General features: G+C 49.8%; 2 protein-coding genes across 2 annotated transcripts; one reads left to right on the top strand and one right to left on the bottom strand.

Moving 5' to 3' along the window:
• Positions 1-13,722: 13,722 nt before the first annotated feature.
• On the bottom strand, positions 13,723-14,146 carry MIND_01409600 (Hydrophobin 2; the record flags this gene model as incomplete). The annotated part of the gene is made up of 3 exons (XM_037370493.1): positions 13,723-13,807; positions 13,852-14,054; positions 14,105-14,146. The coding sequence occupies 3 exons, from the start codon at positions 14,144-14,146 to the stop codon at positions 13,723-13,725; spliced, it is 330 nt and encodes a 109-aa protein (XP_037213085.1).
• A 968-nt stretch (positions 14,147-15,114) lies between these two features.
• Positions 15,115-15,534, top strand: MIND_01409500 (uncharacterized protein; the record flags this gene model as incomplete). Its single annotated transcript, XM_037370492.1, has 1 exon — positions 15,115-15,534. The coding sequence occupies one exon, from the start codon at positions 15,115-15,117 to the stop codon at positions 15,532-15,534; it is 420 nt and encodes a 139-aa protein (XP_037213084.1).
• Positions 15,535-16,791: the final 1,257 nt, after the last annotated feature.

The raw sequence follows: 16,791 nt of genomic DNA, 5'->3' as shown, positions 1-16,791 counted from the left end.
AAATGTATAGATACATCCTAGCTTTGGCTCCAGATTCTTCCCTTGTGTAAATGTCAGCTTGAACAAGCAGCTAAATGTGACATCTAAGTATCTGACATTTTTACCTGCTAACTAAAGCACAGATTTATTTAGAAATTTTCTTTGTATGGAAATTTGCCACATTTATTTATTTTCATTTTTATTTTACTAATGCATAATCAAATATGTGCAGTTAACAAGGTTATCCCACATGATCATGTAAGGAGTAGAATGTGATACTAGGAGCTGTCACATGACCACGGAGACACTGTGGGGTATGGCCAAAGATTAGATAAGATGGTGACCACCCCATATATTTGCGCTGTACAGTAGAGCTGTCACAAACAACACCAATTCAGAGGATGCCAGTTGGCCAGTGAAGGCAAGCAAGAAGCACCGTGAAAGGATATCATCAAGATGATGGAATTCGAAGACTGGGGTACAAGACAAAATCTACTCTACTTATATACACTACTACCATGTGTTTACCATGCCTAATACAAGAGGCAATGACATCATACTTTAGCCATGCTTTTACATGCTGTTTGCCTCATGTCCAACTCCACGCTGTCAATCAACATCTTATGGCCAAAATAAAAGGTTTAAATGGCAAAGAAAAAGGTTTCTTGAACCCAGGGTTTGACAAGAGCTCAGAATAGAAATTTATGGTGTGGCAGCTGATGCTCTTGATGCTAGTTGTTCTTCCCTCAATAATGGAGACAACAAAAGGGACAGGTACTGTAGCATTTTATTCAGTTCGGCAGTCACGCGTCACACCCGGCCTCAAAATGCCGAAATTTTTTCGGCGGTCACACCCCCACAGCCCAGATGCCGAATTCCCTTGGCTGATTTACCATTTTTGGGTGGCGCGGCCCTGCGGGCCGCACCGTAATATGCCAAAATTTTTTCGGCAGTCACACTCGGAGCCGCCGGACGCCGAAAATTTCATTTCGGCGCCGATGTCACACCCAATTTGGGTGCCGAATTGAATAAAATACTACAGTAATGTATCAATTTTTTTTCAACAATAGCATACCAGATGTGACTGGAACTGTGACCACTACCATTCAGGGTTTTAGTATTGGTTTTAGCCATCTTCCCATGCCGACTATTTCAAAGAAACCCCAGGTTGCGCAGAATCATATTTGGGCACATCAAACCCTTGTAAAAGAGTGCTTAAAGACTTGGGATGGTGACTATAAGTCCAATGGTGAAGAATGTAAGTCCAAGCGCAGTGATGAGAAGGTGGTGGTCTGTAACCATCACAATAGCTTGCTGAATGCAAAGAGTGGTGCGAGAATAGTGACCTGTTCTCTCCCGCTGCTGTCAGCACTAGAGGGACATCCCGTTCAGCAACATGGCAGGAGAGGAACGGAAAAACAAAGAAATCTCAAGCAAAGTGGGGGGTGGAACCAATGGATCAGGTGCTCAAGGTGCACCAACTTTGCTGAATGCAAGGCTTTGTGTTGCTGACACAATTGTTAGAATATGGCATCAAGACCTTCAATAAATCTCTTCTCTCTTTGGCCCAAGTCCCACCCAGTCAACACTGATGCAGGCACTCAAATGGAAGGCATAGATGGAGCTTGCACAGATACTGTCCTCCCTGTTTGCATTGTACCCCCCGAGCCAATTATTGCTATTGATGCCTTTGAATCCGACGTGGAAATGAACGATGATATTGAAGTTCTCAATGGAAAAACGACGACAAGTATGGGTGACAAAGGGAGGGGAGACATTTTCAGAGTCGGAGAGTGAGACAGATATGGAAATGGAGAAGCTGGCGGCATTGCACGCCAAGGCTTAAAGCTCCTCACGAGTGTCAATACCTGTGAAAGTCATCACAGGTACCTGTGCTCAAATATCCGCAGGTATTACACCTGCAGGTACAAATACCTGTTTCCCACAGATAGCATGAGTACAGGTCTGCCTGAGATACTGACTGAATATTCTTGGCTATATTCTTTTAGTGGATTATGACCCATATATTTGAGGAATATAGCTATTGAGAGCATCTCATATAGTACTTATATAATATTTATGACCAGTATAACTACTAGACACACCGGGGATTCAGGCAAAAAGGGTGGCCCGAAGCTGTATTTATATGGCAGAGATTTGGTGCTAAAAATGGCCAGCTGATTGCCGCCAAATCAAGGCCCCCGATGTAAATGCACGTGACCGGCAAATTTCCAAATAAGGAGTGAGAAGGACTGAAGTTTCTGAACTGTCATCTTTTGAGATGGTGCACAAAGTGGTTGTGCCAATTCATAGAAATTTCCTTCACTAGCCAAGTCTGTAAGGGCAACACCAGAGGCCTGAGATCAAGGTCCTAGCAGGGGAGTATCCAAAGAGAAGAAACTCTAAGGGTCCGCCTGCTAGGGAGCTGACTATATACTGCTTGTCCATAGCTGCCGCTGTCGGGCACAGAAGGCTCGGGCGGTGTCGCAGACGAGGTCCCAGGGCGACCGTCGGGAGGGCGTTGACGCATCGGTGATTGTGCGGGCGAGATGGAGGGCCGGACCGGAGTCGGAACCGGAATCGGACCGGAATCGGGCGCGTCTCCGGGCCGAAAGGGAGGTTCCCCTGACATCACCCCCCCCTTTGAATGCGGCATCTCGACGCATAGACCGGAACGGAATCGAGTCGAAGGTCGCGGAGGCGATGTGTCAGGGCTTGCCAGGGTACTTATGATAGAACTCCGCAATTTTCTCCGGGGCAAAGACGCGGTCGAAGCGGACCCACTGGTCGTGCAATGCGTCGTAGCCTTTCCATCTGACGAAGTAGTCCAGCCGTTTATACCTCACCCTTGCGTCCAAGATTTCCTCTACTTCCCACTCCGGGACTCCGTCCTCGAGGTCCGGAGGGGGCTGGTCGTAGCCGGGGCGTCCATTGAAGGGGGTCGTCCTGGGCGAGCTCGAGCTTGACGACGGGGAAGACCGGGTGGAGCTTTGAGTAGCGCGGAGGGAGGTCGAGCTTGTAGGCACCTTTGCTGATCTCCACGACTATCTTGAATGGTCCGAGGCGGCGATGGGAGAACTTTTCCAAGGGGCGAGTCGTCCTGATGTCAGAGGCATCCAGCCAAACACGGGTGCCAACCTTAAACTCCGGAGACGGAGTGCGTCTCCGGTCGTAGTAGCGTTTGTACTCCTCTTTGGCCTTTGTGAGCGCAGCCTTGGCTTCAGCAGTGGCGATCCGGTCGCGGAACTCGTTCACAGACTCCATCGACTGTTGCCAGGTGTCACCAAGTACGAGTCCAGCAGAGTAGCAGTGCCATCGCAGTCTATCTACCATCATCCCCATCTACTTCCCGCACATCCAAACACCTTTTGGGACACGCCTCTTGCAGCTAGTGCAATGTGCAGCATCTGGGTTATAGCCCAAAAGTGCAATGCATGTCACGGATAAGACCCGGCCCGTCCGCTCCGGCGCTGGTGTCGGGCCATCGCGGGCCCGTAGCACGCAGCACGTGACGACGGGAACATGCGCCCCAGTAGGAGGAACGCACACGTGGGAAGCACGCATCAAGCCGTCGCCGAGCCCAACTCGACACAAGGGGACTGGTGAGGAGTGCTAGGAGGTCAGGAGTAGCGCCTGGCCCGCAAGGGACGTACGATTGTCCCCTCTGCAGCCAGGAACGGGAGCGAGGAGGAGGAGGAGAGGCCAGGGTGTCCGATCACCCCCTTTGCGGGCCCGCATATATAAGGCGCGATAGTGGACCCTGTACCCTATCGCTTAGATCGTCTGAAGAACTACCTTACTCCGTGCAAGGAGGCGTTATCTACTCATCGGGCCCGACATGACCCGATTCGAACCTTCGACCACCGACAGCGACCAGGGACCGAGTTCACGGGCCCTTACGGTTTCGATCTACCCCGCTTGCCGTCCTTGCGGGCCTGACAATCCGTCTGTTCTGTTCCCGGGCGCGTGTTCTTAGAAAAGGTCCTTGCACGGCCCGACCCGAAGTCTGACAATGCACAACATGTGGGCTATTCTTATATCTCGATATATTATATTAAGGGGAGATGATATGACTAATATAGGGTCATATATAAGAAGGTAAATCACCTTTTCTTCAGGCCAATGATTCGATATGTAATATTATGGACTTAATAGAGCAGAAAGAGAATATCAATATTAAATTGAGTGGGAGTGATGCAAGATCATACAGTCATCAAAATCAGTGATCTCTTGCAAAAATGGTTCCACACACAATAGATTACACAAGGACCATTGATCCCATCACTATATACATGGTATAAGACACCAAAACAGTTAAAAAAGATAAAAATGAAATAAAGTAATTTTTGTGTTGAAGGAGACTGGGTTAGATCGCACATGTTGTGCATTGCACTTTTGAGTTATAACCAAGATGTTGCGCATTGCACCAGGTGTTCCAGCTGCGGGACACCATCACAGTCTTCACAAGGGCTTTCGAGACCACCATCCATCGATCATCGACATGGCGCCATTCTGGGTCGACATTTATCACACTTGCCGTTTCGACATCCCGCACATCCAACTCAGCAGATTTTAGCAGATTTAGCAGTATAGTGGTTTATAGTTGGGTTTCTGTGGGCACTGGAGTTCAGCAGGCGACGAGGACGTCGCCATTTCAGAAGGGGGCACCTGTAGTAGGATTGATGTGGTAGCACGTGATACATCGATATGTTACCCCGAGCCACCACCTCCGTCCGCCCGACCCACTCCACCGCCCATTGCTGAGCGGGTCCTTCTGCCATAAACAACATGGCATAGCAGACGGCCTTTTCCTCGCTCGCCTCTCCGTTGACCACAAAGGCCTCGGGGGCAAGACGGGCGTAGGTGCGGACCGCGTAGAAGAATGCGCGGCCACGTTTCCGATCGCCATTGAAGGTGAATGGGGGGTTTGGTCGCAAGACCAATTTTGAGGCGAGGTTGATGTCGCCAAAAAGGGCTTTGGAGTCACCCTGGACCGGAGTCGGAATCAACATCTCCGGCGATGGTGTTTGGGGTCTGCCAACATTATTAGCAGCGGAAGCCTGGTTGGTGAGTAAAGCAAGGGCCTCAGTTAGACTATCAATTTTCGCCTTGAGTGAGTCCAGCCAGGCGTCTGCGGTAAGAGTGACTCCAGACGGCATGACAGGTGCAGGGACCACAGGAGTAGAGGAGGAGAGGACAAGTGGCAGGGGCGGTGACGAGGGCGGAACAGACTCGTACTCCGAGCCTGAGTCAGCGCCGAACCTGGCAATCTTGTCCGGTTGATCCCGTAGAGAGTTTCTTCTGGTTGTAAGGGCAACCCCGGAGGCCTGAGATCAAGGTCCTAGCAGGGGAGGATCCAAAGCGTGAACATTGGTAAGCGAATACAAATGAAGCTGACCTAGCAGGGAGGATCCAAAGAGAAGAAACTCTGAGGGTCCGCCTGCTAGGTAGCTGACTATATATGTACTGCTTGTCTGTAGCTGCTGCTATTGGGCACAGATTCTGATTCCAGAAGGCTTGGGCGTCGCAGGCAAGGTCCCAGGGCGACCGTTGAGAGGGTGTTGACGGATCGGTGATTGTGCGGGCGAGATGGAGGGCCGGACTGGAGTCGGAACTGGAATCGGACCGGAGTCGGACGCATCTCCGAGGGGCCGAAAGGGGGGTTCCCCTGACAAAGTCTGTCAAGTGGCTAGCTTCTTTGTTACATATAATAGCTGCCTTGTTAATAATCCAAGTAGCTACTGCTTCATTCTTGAGACTTTCATTTGTGATCACTGTGTCCAACAAATGGATAATGCCATCTCTTCCTAGATAAGTCTGTGAAACAGTTTTGATAATGGCACTTTCCCAACTGCCAAGAAACTTGTCCCAGAGTGTCTTAACACTATTTCAATCGACACTATTTGACACTTCTTTATGCACTGCAACTGTTACCAAGATGCATATTGACTTGGCCTGAATCCTAAATAAGTTGCATATGCTGTGAAAAAGTATTCATCCCATCGAAAGGCTCCCTGTGACATTTTAACTAACTTGAACATTATAAATAATGTATAAACATGCCAATATATCAATATAGAGATGTTTTTGAGCTATCCTATACCTTGGAGAAGACTCCCCAGCACTTTTTTGACTCATGCCGGGCCTTGCCAAACAACCTTCCCACGATGTTTCATTTTTTCAACACCTATAAATAAAAATGAAACCTTCCCCCATCCAGTGCCAGTGGATCAGCGGGAGCCTTATATATGTAGCATTCATTCCAAACTGTTTCCAAAGGCTTTGCAAGCTCATATAACATGTACTTTCAAAAGTTTTGTCAAGTGGGATTTATAACAGGACTGGCATTCAAGAAGTGCCTGTGGGCACTGTATACTACATCAATACCTCCTTCCTCTCCATCCAACTCAACAACTTTACCATCAACACTACAACGATCACCACCACTACCACCACCACCACAGTCTACCACCACCACCACACTTCCATCAACATTATCACTGTCATCAGTGATCCCATCACACTCACACCACTTTCACCACCTCAACTTGTTCATCATCATCTTCCTCTTATAGGTTACAGTATGGATGTACTTTCCACGGACTCTGGAGCCCTGAACACACAGACCTTGATTAGAGAGTTTGCGACATGCCACCGAGAGCCACCCGGTGGCCGAAATGTGTTGCAATCACCAGTGGTTCCAGTGGCTCCACAATGATATCATGCTGCTAGAATTGGGTGAATTTAGGTTAAATTAATGTGATCTCGCTACAATATCATACTAATCCACTTTAGTCACTAAAATCATCCCAGAATTAAATGAACCTATTTAAAACTTGAAACTCTCCACAAATTTCACTCAGAATTTGCATGAATTCACAGACTGACAGCCACCGGAGCCACCAGTGATCGCAATGCATTTCGGTTACCGGGTGGCTTCCAGTGGCCTCTTGCAAACTCTCTATTTGGGTGTTTTTGTTAGCGATTGGGTCTTGGCATGCGACAAGGACAAGGCATGTGCTTGATGCCGATCTGACAGATCGGGGCCGGGATGCCCGACCAGTCGCCAGGGTGGATGATGGGCGGTAACAAGTAACAGGTCTTTACGGTTTGCCTCTGTACTTCATCTATAGTACAAGGAGGTACAAACTACGACTATCTATGGGTCGGCTCTCGCGTAAGCCAGCAAGGAAGCGGGTTATCTTTAACAGTTTTGGTTGTTTGTGGAGTTGTTTCTGCCTTCACTATTGCTCTCATTGCACATGTTTCAGTGCTTCCCACATATGTGTTCCTCCCTACTAGGGTGCATGTTCCCTATCGTTACATGCTGCATGTTGCGGGCCTTTGTTGGCTAACACCAGCACTGGAGAGGGCGGGCTGAGTGACCAGTCTTATCTATGACACTAATTCAGCCTAGTAAGACTGCTTGTAACCAAATTCATTATTGGTGTCAGCTTGTATATATTAATGGTTGAATTTTGAGTATAATCAATTAAATACAATTATAATATGCCTCCTTCATAATCATCTATGGAGATATAATGATGGTTAAAATATGATTATAATTACATTGTGCCAATGTCATATTCAATTTTATGGTTACCGGCCATATTAACATATAATTTATGCTTAAGAAGTCCAATTTCAGCCAATTGACATGAATTTGGAGTGTTAAAAGTGGGCCTGAAATTAATCAATTACTGTAATATTTTACTTGTTTCAAATGTCACCTGTCACACTTGGCATATTATATAAATTTTTGGCATGTCAGGTTTGCAATTTTTGCATCTAAAAAGGGTAATTTTGCAATTTTTCCCAGCACCTAATGAGGAAATCATTCCATTTTTCATATGCAATGTCACAGCATTTTTGCCATTTGAATTGAGTAAAGTAGTATAGTATATTCTCAGTATAATCAAATATATACTCCATGCTTATGAGAATGATGTAATTATAGACAAAGACAATGATTATGATAGGGACATGAGTATATTATGAAGATTTCATAATTATATCTTATATTGATAATTGAACAGCACTACAGCTAAGATTCAAGTTGGCCGGAAGAAAACACCTTTGTTGAAAAGCAATAGCCCTATTGAATTGAATTACAGTTAGGCAATGGCATGGGTAAGACATACCCGCATGAGTATGGGTACTAGTATAGATTAGGAATTTCTAACCCGCCGACCCATGGGTGCATGACCCATAGGTAGATCAGATAAGATATGTCATGTCAATATCAATTACCCTGTGCAATCAATCATTACATCTTGGCTCTTGCTCAAAGTGTAACACTGTAAGCACTTGGTAGGTGCCACAGCAGAAAATTGAGTTAAACTAGCAAATATATCAGTTTTTTGGGGGAATTGACAGTACCCATGAGTAAAACCCATACCCATACCCATGACTACTCATACCTATACCCATGGGTACTAGTATGGGTATTGTGGCTGTGCAGGTACGAGTATGAGTAAGGCTCTGGATACCCAGGGGTTTACTGATAGTAGGCTTGCAAGTCCTTTTGTGTCCTTGTAAATAATAGATATTCAATTTAGACCATTACAAGTATAGCAAAAGGATGATATTGTAATTGTAAACATGTTAAAAGCATGATATTACAGTTATATTCCCTTTAAAATCATTAGGACTATATTACAACCTAGCTAAAGTGCTTTTACATAGGATATAAGTCCCTAAAAAGTCTGGGGAGTGCACTATAAGCACTTGTGGTACTCTATAAGTGCTTGACAGGCTATATCAGGATTATCTGATCTAACAGCGCTTACAATTGGTCCACTTTTTTCCTGATGTGGAGGGTACTGTAGCATTTTATTCAATTCGGCACCCAAAATGGGTGTGACATCGGCGCCGAAATGAAATTTTCGGCGTCTGGGGGCCACAAGTGTGACTGCCGAAAATTTTCGGCCGATTACAGCGCGGCCCCTACGGGCCGTGCCAGCCAAAAAGGGTAAATTAGCCAGGGGAATTTGGCGTCCGGCCGGTTGGGTGTGACCGCCGAAAAAATTTCAGCATTTTGAGGCCAGTGTGACGCGTGACCGCCGAATTGAATAAAATGCTACAGTACATGAGAATGGTGGGAGTGGGACTCATGCCAGTCCCACTCCCACCCAATCTGTGGGACTCCAAACATCTCAGTGGGACTCGTGGACAATCACGCATGCCAGGTTAATATCAAATCAAAGATGGGACCTTGCCGGCATCACGCAGAGCCTCTGCAGTGAAGCCCTGGCAATCTAGTCAACAAAAGCTTCAAGCTCCTTTAAAAACCTCAAAAAATCAAGAAAAAAAAATTGTATAGCTCTGGAGCAATGCCCCTGGCAGGGTAGGTCCAGGGCAACGCCCTGGTCGGGGTCCGGGGTGGAAAACCCCGGCTGCCGCGGCCAGCGCCGCGACCTGATCACTATAAGAAGGTGAGTTTATGATGCGCGAGTCCCACTGACGGAGCCATAGTCGATGTCAAACAGGTGCGGAGTGGGACTGGCGCAAGTCCCACTCCCACCAAACTCATATATACTCGGTTTACTGATGCCATTGCCTAAATTTACAGTACTTCCTTACTAGTATCGAGAGCAATTACATATTAACCTTGACATTATCTTGGGACTCGGAGGCAACTGCCAACCTTTCTTGGTACCCTTATCTATAACAGATCTAGAGCTCTGGAGGTTTAGACTAGGATGTGCATCACTGGCAGTGCTGGCCTTAGTGTTCTAGGGCCTAAGGATTTAAGGCCTATTAGGGCCCTAAGGTTATGCCCTAAATTGAACCAGGAATTTATTGGGGCCCTAGTCAGGCCTTATAAGGGCATCAAAATCTTATGTGACATCTTACCTTCCAATAAAAACTCCCTTACAGAAAAGGATATAATGATTTTGGGTTGCCAATATAATCAATAAAGAATTCTGTTATCAGCTGGTGGCTTTGAGATTATTATTAAATATAAAATAATATGCTAAGGAGGGTTGATATAATGCTAGCTGCCTACTACTACTAATGCCCTCTTAGAGCAGTAATTGATGGTTGAATACTATATTCATAACACAATCCTCAGAATGATAATAGAAATAAATTTCCTTTTTTGGATATTAGGCCCTACACAAGTGGGCCTAAATTAGGGCCCTAAGCCTAAATAGGCCCCAAACTATCCAAAAAAGTGCATTTAGGGGCCCTAAGGCCATCACTGCGCGCATGCAGGCCGGCCACCTCCAATGGACTGTCCTCCGACTCGGAGTCGGGAGTCACTGAATCCAAACATGATGATGATCTGCTCCCGTCAACTTAGGGTCCTTTTTGACAATGTTAATAGCTGGCAGTCAGTAACCATAGTCCTCTCCTGGCTTGTTTATTCAATTGCGTCCCTCGGGTTCTAGTTCTCAATAAAGACAGTACGACAGGCCCAGGAGCTGAATTCAATTACGCTACTCCCTGTGTTAGCTGAATGGCAACTCTACCCCGGCTCTCCGCACACTCCACCTGAACGTGCGCACTCCGCCCGCCTACAGTTCTTTTCAAAGTTCAGCCTGAGGTTCCAGTCATTAATCACGTGCGTCGTGCATTGCGCGCATCAACCGACGACTTGCGCATCATCTCTGGGGCCCCTGAGCGCGCTGTATTCTGATGATACCGCCACCGCCGATCTGCGGATCCCCCCCTCACCGGGCTCCTTTCACACCATGGATCGATGCGCAAAGACCGCTGCCTCTCGAGGCGGCGGGTATTCGCTTTTCCCGATTCCGCCCATCCTTCCGTCGAACATTTAATGTGTGATGTGTCTGCCAGTGGTGGGTGGGTGGGCAGGGAGTCGAGAGTACTAAGTAGGGTGGCAGCGGTAACGCTAACGGCAGGTTCCTGCAGTCAGGGGGCGTCACCGTCACGCCCAGAATGGGGAGGAAACCAGTATATAGGGCGGGGTCCCAACCTGGGCTGGGCGCCCTTGTCCCCCAGTATGAGCGACCGCGCCCTCGCAGCGTCGCTCGAGAACATCTTTGCGCCGCTGCTGCTCGGCACGTGGTTCAACTCGATGATGTTCATGCTCGAGCTGCTCCTCGCGTACCAGTACTTCTCGCACAAAAACTGTGTGTCTGGCGTTCATAGCTGTGTTTGTTGTTGGCTGATAGGCTTCGGTAGTGCGCTCCCCGGGCGCAAACTCGGCGGTCGTACGCGGCATCGTGGTGCTTCAGCTACTGAACGACACCGTTGGCACAATGGGGAATGCTGCGTATACGTACCTCTTCCTCGTGACCCACTGGGGCGACCCCGCCTTCCTGATGTGGAACCCATGGCCTGGGACCATCTACGTGCGTCATCCCAGTCTACGCTGGAACATTAACTTGAGCTGATTCGATTACTAGGCCCTCACCTCCGGCATTAGCGGCTTCATCGTCCAGCTGTACCTCACATGGCGATACGGCATCCTGTCGAAAAACTACTTCGTGTGTGTGCTCCTCGTGCTGAGCACGATGACTGCCTTCGCAGGCGCGCTAGGGACAATGGCGATGTCCATCATCCACAAGAGTGTCGCGGAGCGTAGCACGATTGTACCCATGTCCATGGTCTGGCTCATCTCCGCCGCCGTTACGGACATTGCCATCGCCGTAGCGCTCGTGCTGCAGCTGCGCTCCTACCAGAGCTCCTTCAAACGCACCCAATCGTGAGTTCCCTTATCGGTTCCTGTTTTCGATAACTCACGTGCCTAGTATCATCCGCCGTCTAAGCGTCGGCGCGATCCAAACTGGCAGCGCCACGGCAATCGTCGCCGCAATCATGCTTGTTCTCTTCGTTGTCTGGCCGCGAACTACCATTTCCCTCACGCCGGGCTTCTTCCTCGGCCGGCTGTACGGCTGCACCCTCTTGTTCAATCTCACCACGCGCCGAATGGGCAGCACGGGCGATTCTACGGACCCGGACGACCACATGAGCTTCTCGGGCTCGCGCGCGCCGGGACATGGGACGTCTGGCGGCGCACGTGACCGCGAGCGTGGTGGGACGAGGTTGGACACGTTTGGTGGGATACGTGAGTTCAAGTTGTCTCAGATGAACATTGTGAGTGTTGGCTGACTGGGAGCAGATGTGCAGGTGCAGGTCGACAAGGACAACGATGGCCGCGTACGCGACCGCGATGCCAAGCGTGGGACGGACGACCTCGATACCGCCGACGACGCCAGTATCAGTGAGCATAAGTCACATATGCCGGGCGTTATATAGGTAGTTTGGTTTTGGGATGATTATGTTGGGTATATTGGACACTGCTTGGACGCGAGAAACAAGGGGAGTGTAAGCTGTCAGTGTAGCCTGTGTGGGTGTCGAATGATACGATATTGACAAGTGGTCTTCACGGGGTCAATAGGAATGTCGATGAGCTTGCGAACCTTGTCAGCTTCAAGGGATATGAGGATCATATGAGGCGGCTCACCATTTGCTGTGCCTCTTCACTTTCCATGCTCGCATCCTCTCATACTCGAATAACCCTAGGCTTGCTGCCTCCATGGCGAGCCTTCCCAGCTACCGACCCATCCACCTTCCCGCAATGCTGCCGAAGCGTTCTTGTAGAATCGAGCTTCATATGCGAAGAGTGACTGGTCGGAGAATTGCCAGTGAGGACGTGAAACTGTTTCAAAAAGACAAGAGAAGCGCAGCTGAGTGAGTGTTCGATGAAGCGAGGGAGCAAAGCTCAGGATGGCCCATTCGTAGTGTTGGTCAAGGACAACTCTTGCGAGGAAGTGACCTGTGACATAATACATTCGTTCTTCTCCTTCCCTTCTAACTCCACCATGTCTCAAGTTGATGGCCACCCCGTTCTACAGCTAAACGTCGCGCATGCGACTGACTCACCAAATTTATCGCCGGGAGAAATGGAGCCTCTGACTCGGACTGCCGCACCGTCATGGAACTCGAATGCACGCGTTTTGAGGTCGCTATTTCAGGTTGTTACTTGTATGGGACGGGGTCTTGGGCATGCACGCGGTGTCTGGTGAGTCTATCCACTTGCTTTTCCGTAATTCCTTTGCTGACAGGTCGTTTCACAGACGAGTATATATTCCCTTGGTTTTTACTCGATTACATGGTCTTGGTCAGCCATTAGCTGGCCATGGAGACAGTACGTCGACTCTCCCTATGGCAATTAGTGAAGCATCAGCTTGGTGTTGTTTTACCGCGTGAAACGTTCGACCACGGTTGACCCCCACCCCTGGCTTGCTTGCCCAACGACATGGGCCAGTGCACCAAGCGAGCTAGCCAAAACACTACCACGTTGCCTGACCTCTGGCTATCGACACCGATACTATGTCAAGGAACCGAATGCTTTGCGGGGAGTGGTTAGAGGAGGGAAATGTGCTCTATTTCGAGCATCGAAAGTGCGTCGCTTGCATTTATTCATTATATCGCAACGACGCAAAACTAATTGAACCCGCAAGGCTCTCTTTATACAAAGCCTATCATCGCCCACTGTTGTATCTGCTGTCGTGAAAATCGCGCCCTATAGAGGGGTTCGTCGGTGGTGACGACGAATTAAGCTAATCAGTGTGTGTGCCAGAGCTATGGCTTTGTTCGACTCTCGTCGAGCTCAGGGTATCTGTTGTGCTCCGAGTCAATATGCGGTAAGCTCAGACCATTCCCGCCATTTCTCAACATAATCCAATCTGCATAGGACCTCTGGCAAAAGACAAGCAAGCGTATACGACCAATCCCCCGAGGCCCCGTTTGTTGCTTTCCTCCGTCCATTTAGAGAGTAATGGGAATGCAGTTGATAGCGATGAGACCGCCCCATTGCTGTTGGGGAGCTTGGCAAGTGACGGTGGTGCCGCCGCTAAAAACGATGAGCAAGGATGGCGATAGCGGGGGATAACCTACCAGTTGTTGCCGATGACGGTGATGGGGGAGCAGCTGAGACCGACGGGGACGTTGAGTCCTCCGAGGTCGATGCCCAGGAGACCAAGGATAGCCGAGGCAATGCCGGTGGTCGAAGAGACAACGCTGTTGCAGCATTGGGGGGAGTCAGATGGGGGCGGGTTGGTGCGCGACTCGAGGCCGTTAGGCGCGGCGGCAGCAAGGGTCTAGAAAAAAAAGGTCAGTGGTCGACGCGCTCGTTGGCGATTATACTAACAGCGAGAGCCAGGACGGCGGTGTACTTGATGTTGGCGAACATGTTGTTTGTGAGGAGGCTTGAACGAGTGGGTTCGAGTGAAGAATACTGCCAAAGCCGGCCAGCTTTTATAGCATTTCCAGTCCCTGCAGCCTCGGTGGCTTTTGGCCCATCCTGTGCTTGTTTCAATGTCTTGGGCTTCTTTCCTTCTGGACGAGGCGTACGGTAGCAACGTCATTCTCAAATGCCAGATGTCTGTGCTAATTGTCCGCAGGAGCCAATGAACGTCCGTCTGGCGACTTGCCCAGGAGAAAGGGACGGACTCGTGCTCACTGATTGGTTCGAGACACGCGTACAAGTGGAGCAGGTTATGTTTTGCGTTGAGTTGTTCTGTCATTCGCGTTCAGCGCCTGACAGCCGCAACGAAAGCGAAGCTGCATTTCGAGGCCCACTTCGAAATATAGGGTGTGTGTGTGTGTGCGAAAGGTGTGTCAGCAACAGCAACTTGGATGATAGCTCATCATGTTGGCCTTAGAGTCGCAGCGAGAAACACGCTGAGGCCAATGCCCCACAGACTACTTAACCCACCGCCGTTTGAATTCTTAGCTGCTATTGACGACGCCGCGGCGTTCGTGTGGCCAGTTCTATTCATACGCGCTGATGATTCGCGGAGGTGTCAAGAGCATGTGCTGTAATGGCGAGAATCCCTCAAAAGTTAACTGTCGAACGTTGTCATCGTTCATTCCGCCTTTCGCGCAGGACACGCCGTTCCTTGATGCGCAACTCGAGGAATATTGAAGGTGGGGTAGTAGTTGGGTGAATTATTCTTTGCCTCACTGGCAATAACACACAAAGTCTATTCCTAGGACCTACCCCACCTTTTTCTCCTCCTTTGACGCGAGCTGTGGTGCATCCCCTCACCCAATCAAGCGGGAACAAGTCGGAAGGCCGTGGTCCGACATTGACCGCCACCTACGTCACCGCTGCCGCATCATTCCTTCCTCCCTTCAGGCTTCAGCCGCGCCCCCAATATGGTGGAAGTTGGCCAAGACTCTCTTGGATTATATCAGAAACTTGTCATCTGGGGTATTATCGACGTCGGGCGTCATCACAAACCGCGGAGTCTTCTGTCCAATGTCGTTGCACCAACCACCTGCGACCAATCGTGTCGTCTCGGGATTGTGGCGACGATTCTCTCAAACGCCGTCTACGCCGTCTACGGTGGTCTCCCTGCCCGTTCAAGGTCTCAGCTTCTCACCGCCGACTTCGAACAGCATGCAGCCCGTCGGGATGTGGCAAGAATTCCCGTGCCTACGAGGACAGTCTTCTCAGAAACAAACCCATTTCGACACAACTGCTATCAACAGTCCTGGATATTCTACTCTTTCCTGCCAACCACAGTCGCCCTTCCGAAGTTGAACGCGGATGACAGAACACCCGAACGAGCCTGAGGCAAGTTCAAGACGATCCCTTATTGGCTCCCGCCTCCGACAGACAATTATAACTTTTTGTCCTCGGCAACTTCAAGCAAGACGATCGTTCATTGGCTCGCGCCTCCGACAGATAATTATAAGCCCACAACATGTGTCCATCTGGCAGGTCATGATCGCAATGACGTTGCTACCGTGCGCCTTGTCCAAATTCGAAGTGCGAGTTTCCAGAAGAAAAAGGACGTCCAATCAAGTCCGCAGGAGCCTCTAAGGGCCCGAAACTGTATAAAAGCTGCCCAGGGTCGGCCTGCATTCTGCACTCGAACCCACTCGTTCAAGTAAACTCAGCCTCCTCACAAACATGTTCGCCAACCTCAAGTACACCGCTGTCCTGGCCCTCGCTGTTCGTCTATTCACGAACCAGCGCGTCGAGCACTGACCTCTCTTTCTAGACCCTTGCTGCCGCCGCGCCGAACGGCCTCGAGTCGCGCACCAACCCGCCCCCATCCGACTCCCCCCCAGTGCTGCAACAGCGTCGTCTCCTCGACCACCAGCATTGCCTCGGCCATCCTCGGTCTCTTGGGCATCGACCTCGGCGGACTGAACGTCCCTGTCGGGCTCAGCTGCTCCCCCATCACTGTCATCGGCAACAACTGGTAGGTTCCCCTCGTCCCGAGTCGTTCAGAGCAGCAGTTGCTTAATCTTCTCCAGCGGAGGCACCACCGTCACCTGCGAGGCGCCGCAGCAGCAGTGGGGCGGCCTCATCGCCATCAACTGCCTCCCGATCACCCTCTGAACGGTCGGCAAGGTCTATTATCAGTGGAGCGTGGTCGTATAGTACTACTAGTAGTGCTTTGTGGTTTGGAAATCTCAGTTTTTTTTGCAATCTGGTGCGACACTCAGCGACTGAGTGAAGTCATACCTCAGGAATATCCGACACGGCCCTGCATGCTTCTCCGTCAGCCCAGCTTTGGCGCCCGCCAAGTATTGCGTTCTGCGCAATCAAAGGTGTCTCGAATTTTTATTTGAGAACATAGAAAGCTGCAGCAGAAGTGCGAGTAGTCGACCGTTATCGTGTTGAGTTTGTTAACAGTCGCGCACCGACGTTCGCCAATGGTCCCAGCCTGGTCCACACACTCAATGGCTGTCGGCCCCGGACCGGTGGATATATTATTACTAGATAACTGCAAAAGGAAATGGCTCCCTCTTCGCCCGTCCATGTGCACGACTTCACTCCTTCATACACCGCTCGCCGCACCGCGTCTCGTGCATCTCCCC

This window comes from Mycena indigotica, assembly GCF_014461135.1.
Source record: "Mycena indigotica strain 171206Taipei chromosome Unknown Mind.scaff0018, whole genome shotgun sequence".
NCBI classification, from domain to species: domain Eukaryota; kingdom Fungi; phylum Basidiomycota; class Agaricomycetes; order Agaricales; family Mycenaceae; genus Mycena; species Mycena indigotica.
This window is presented reverse-complemented; position numbering and strand designations above follow the sequence as displayed.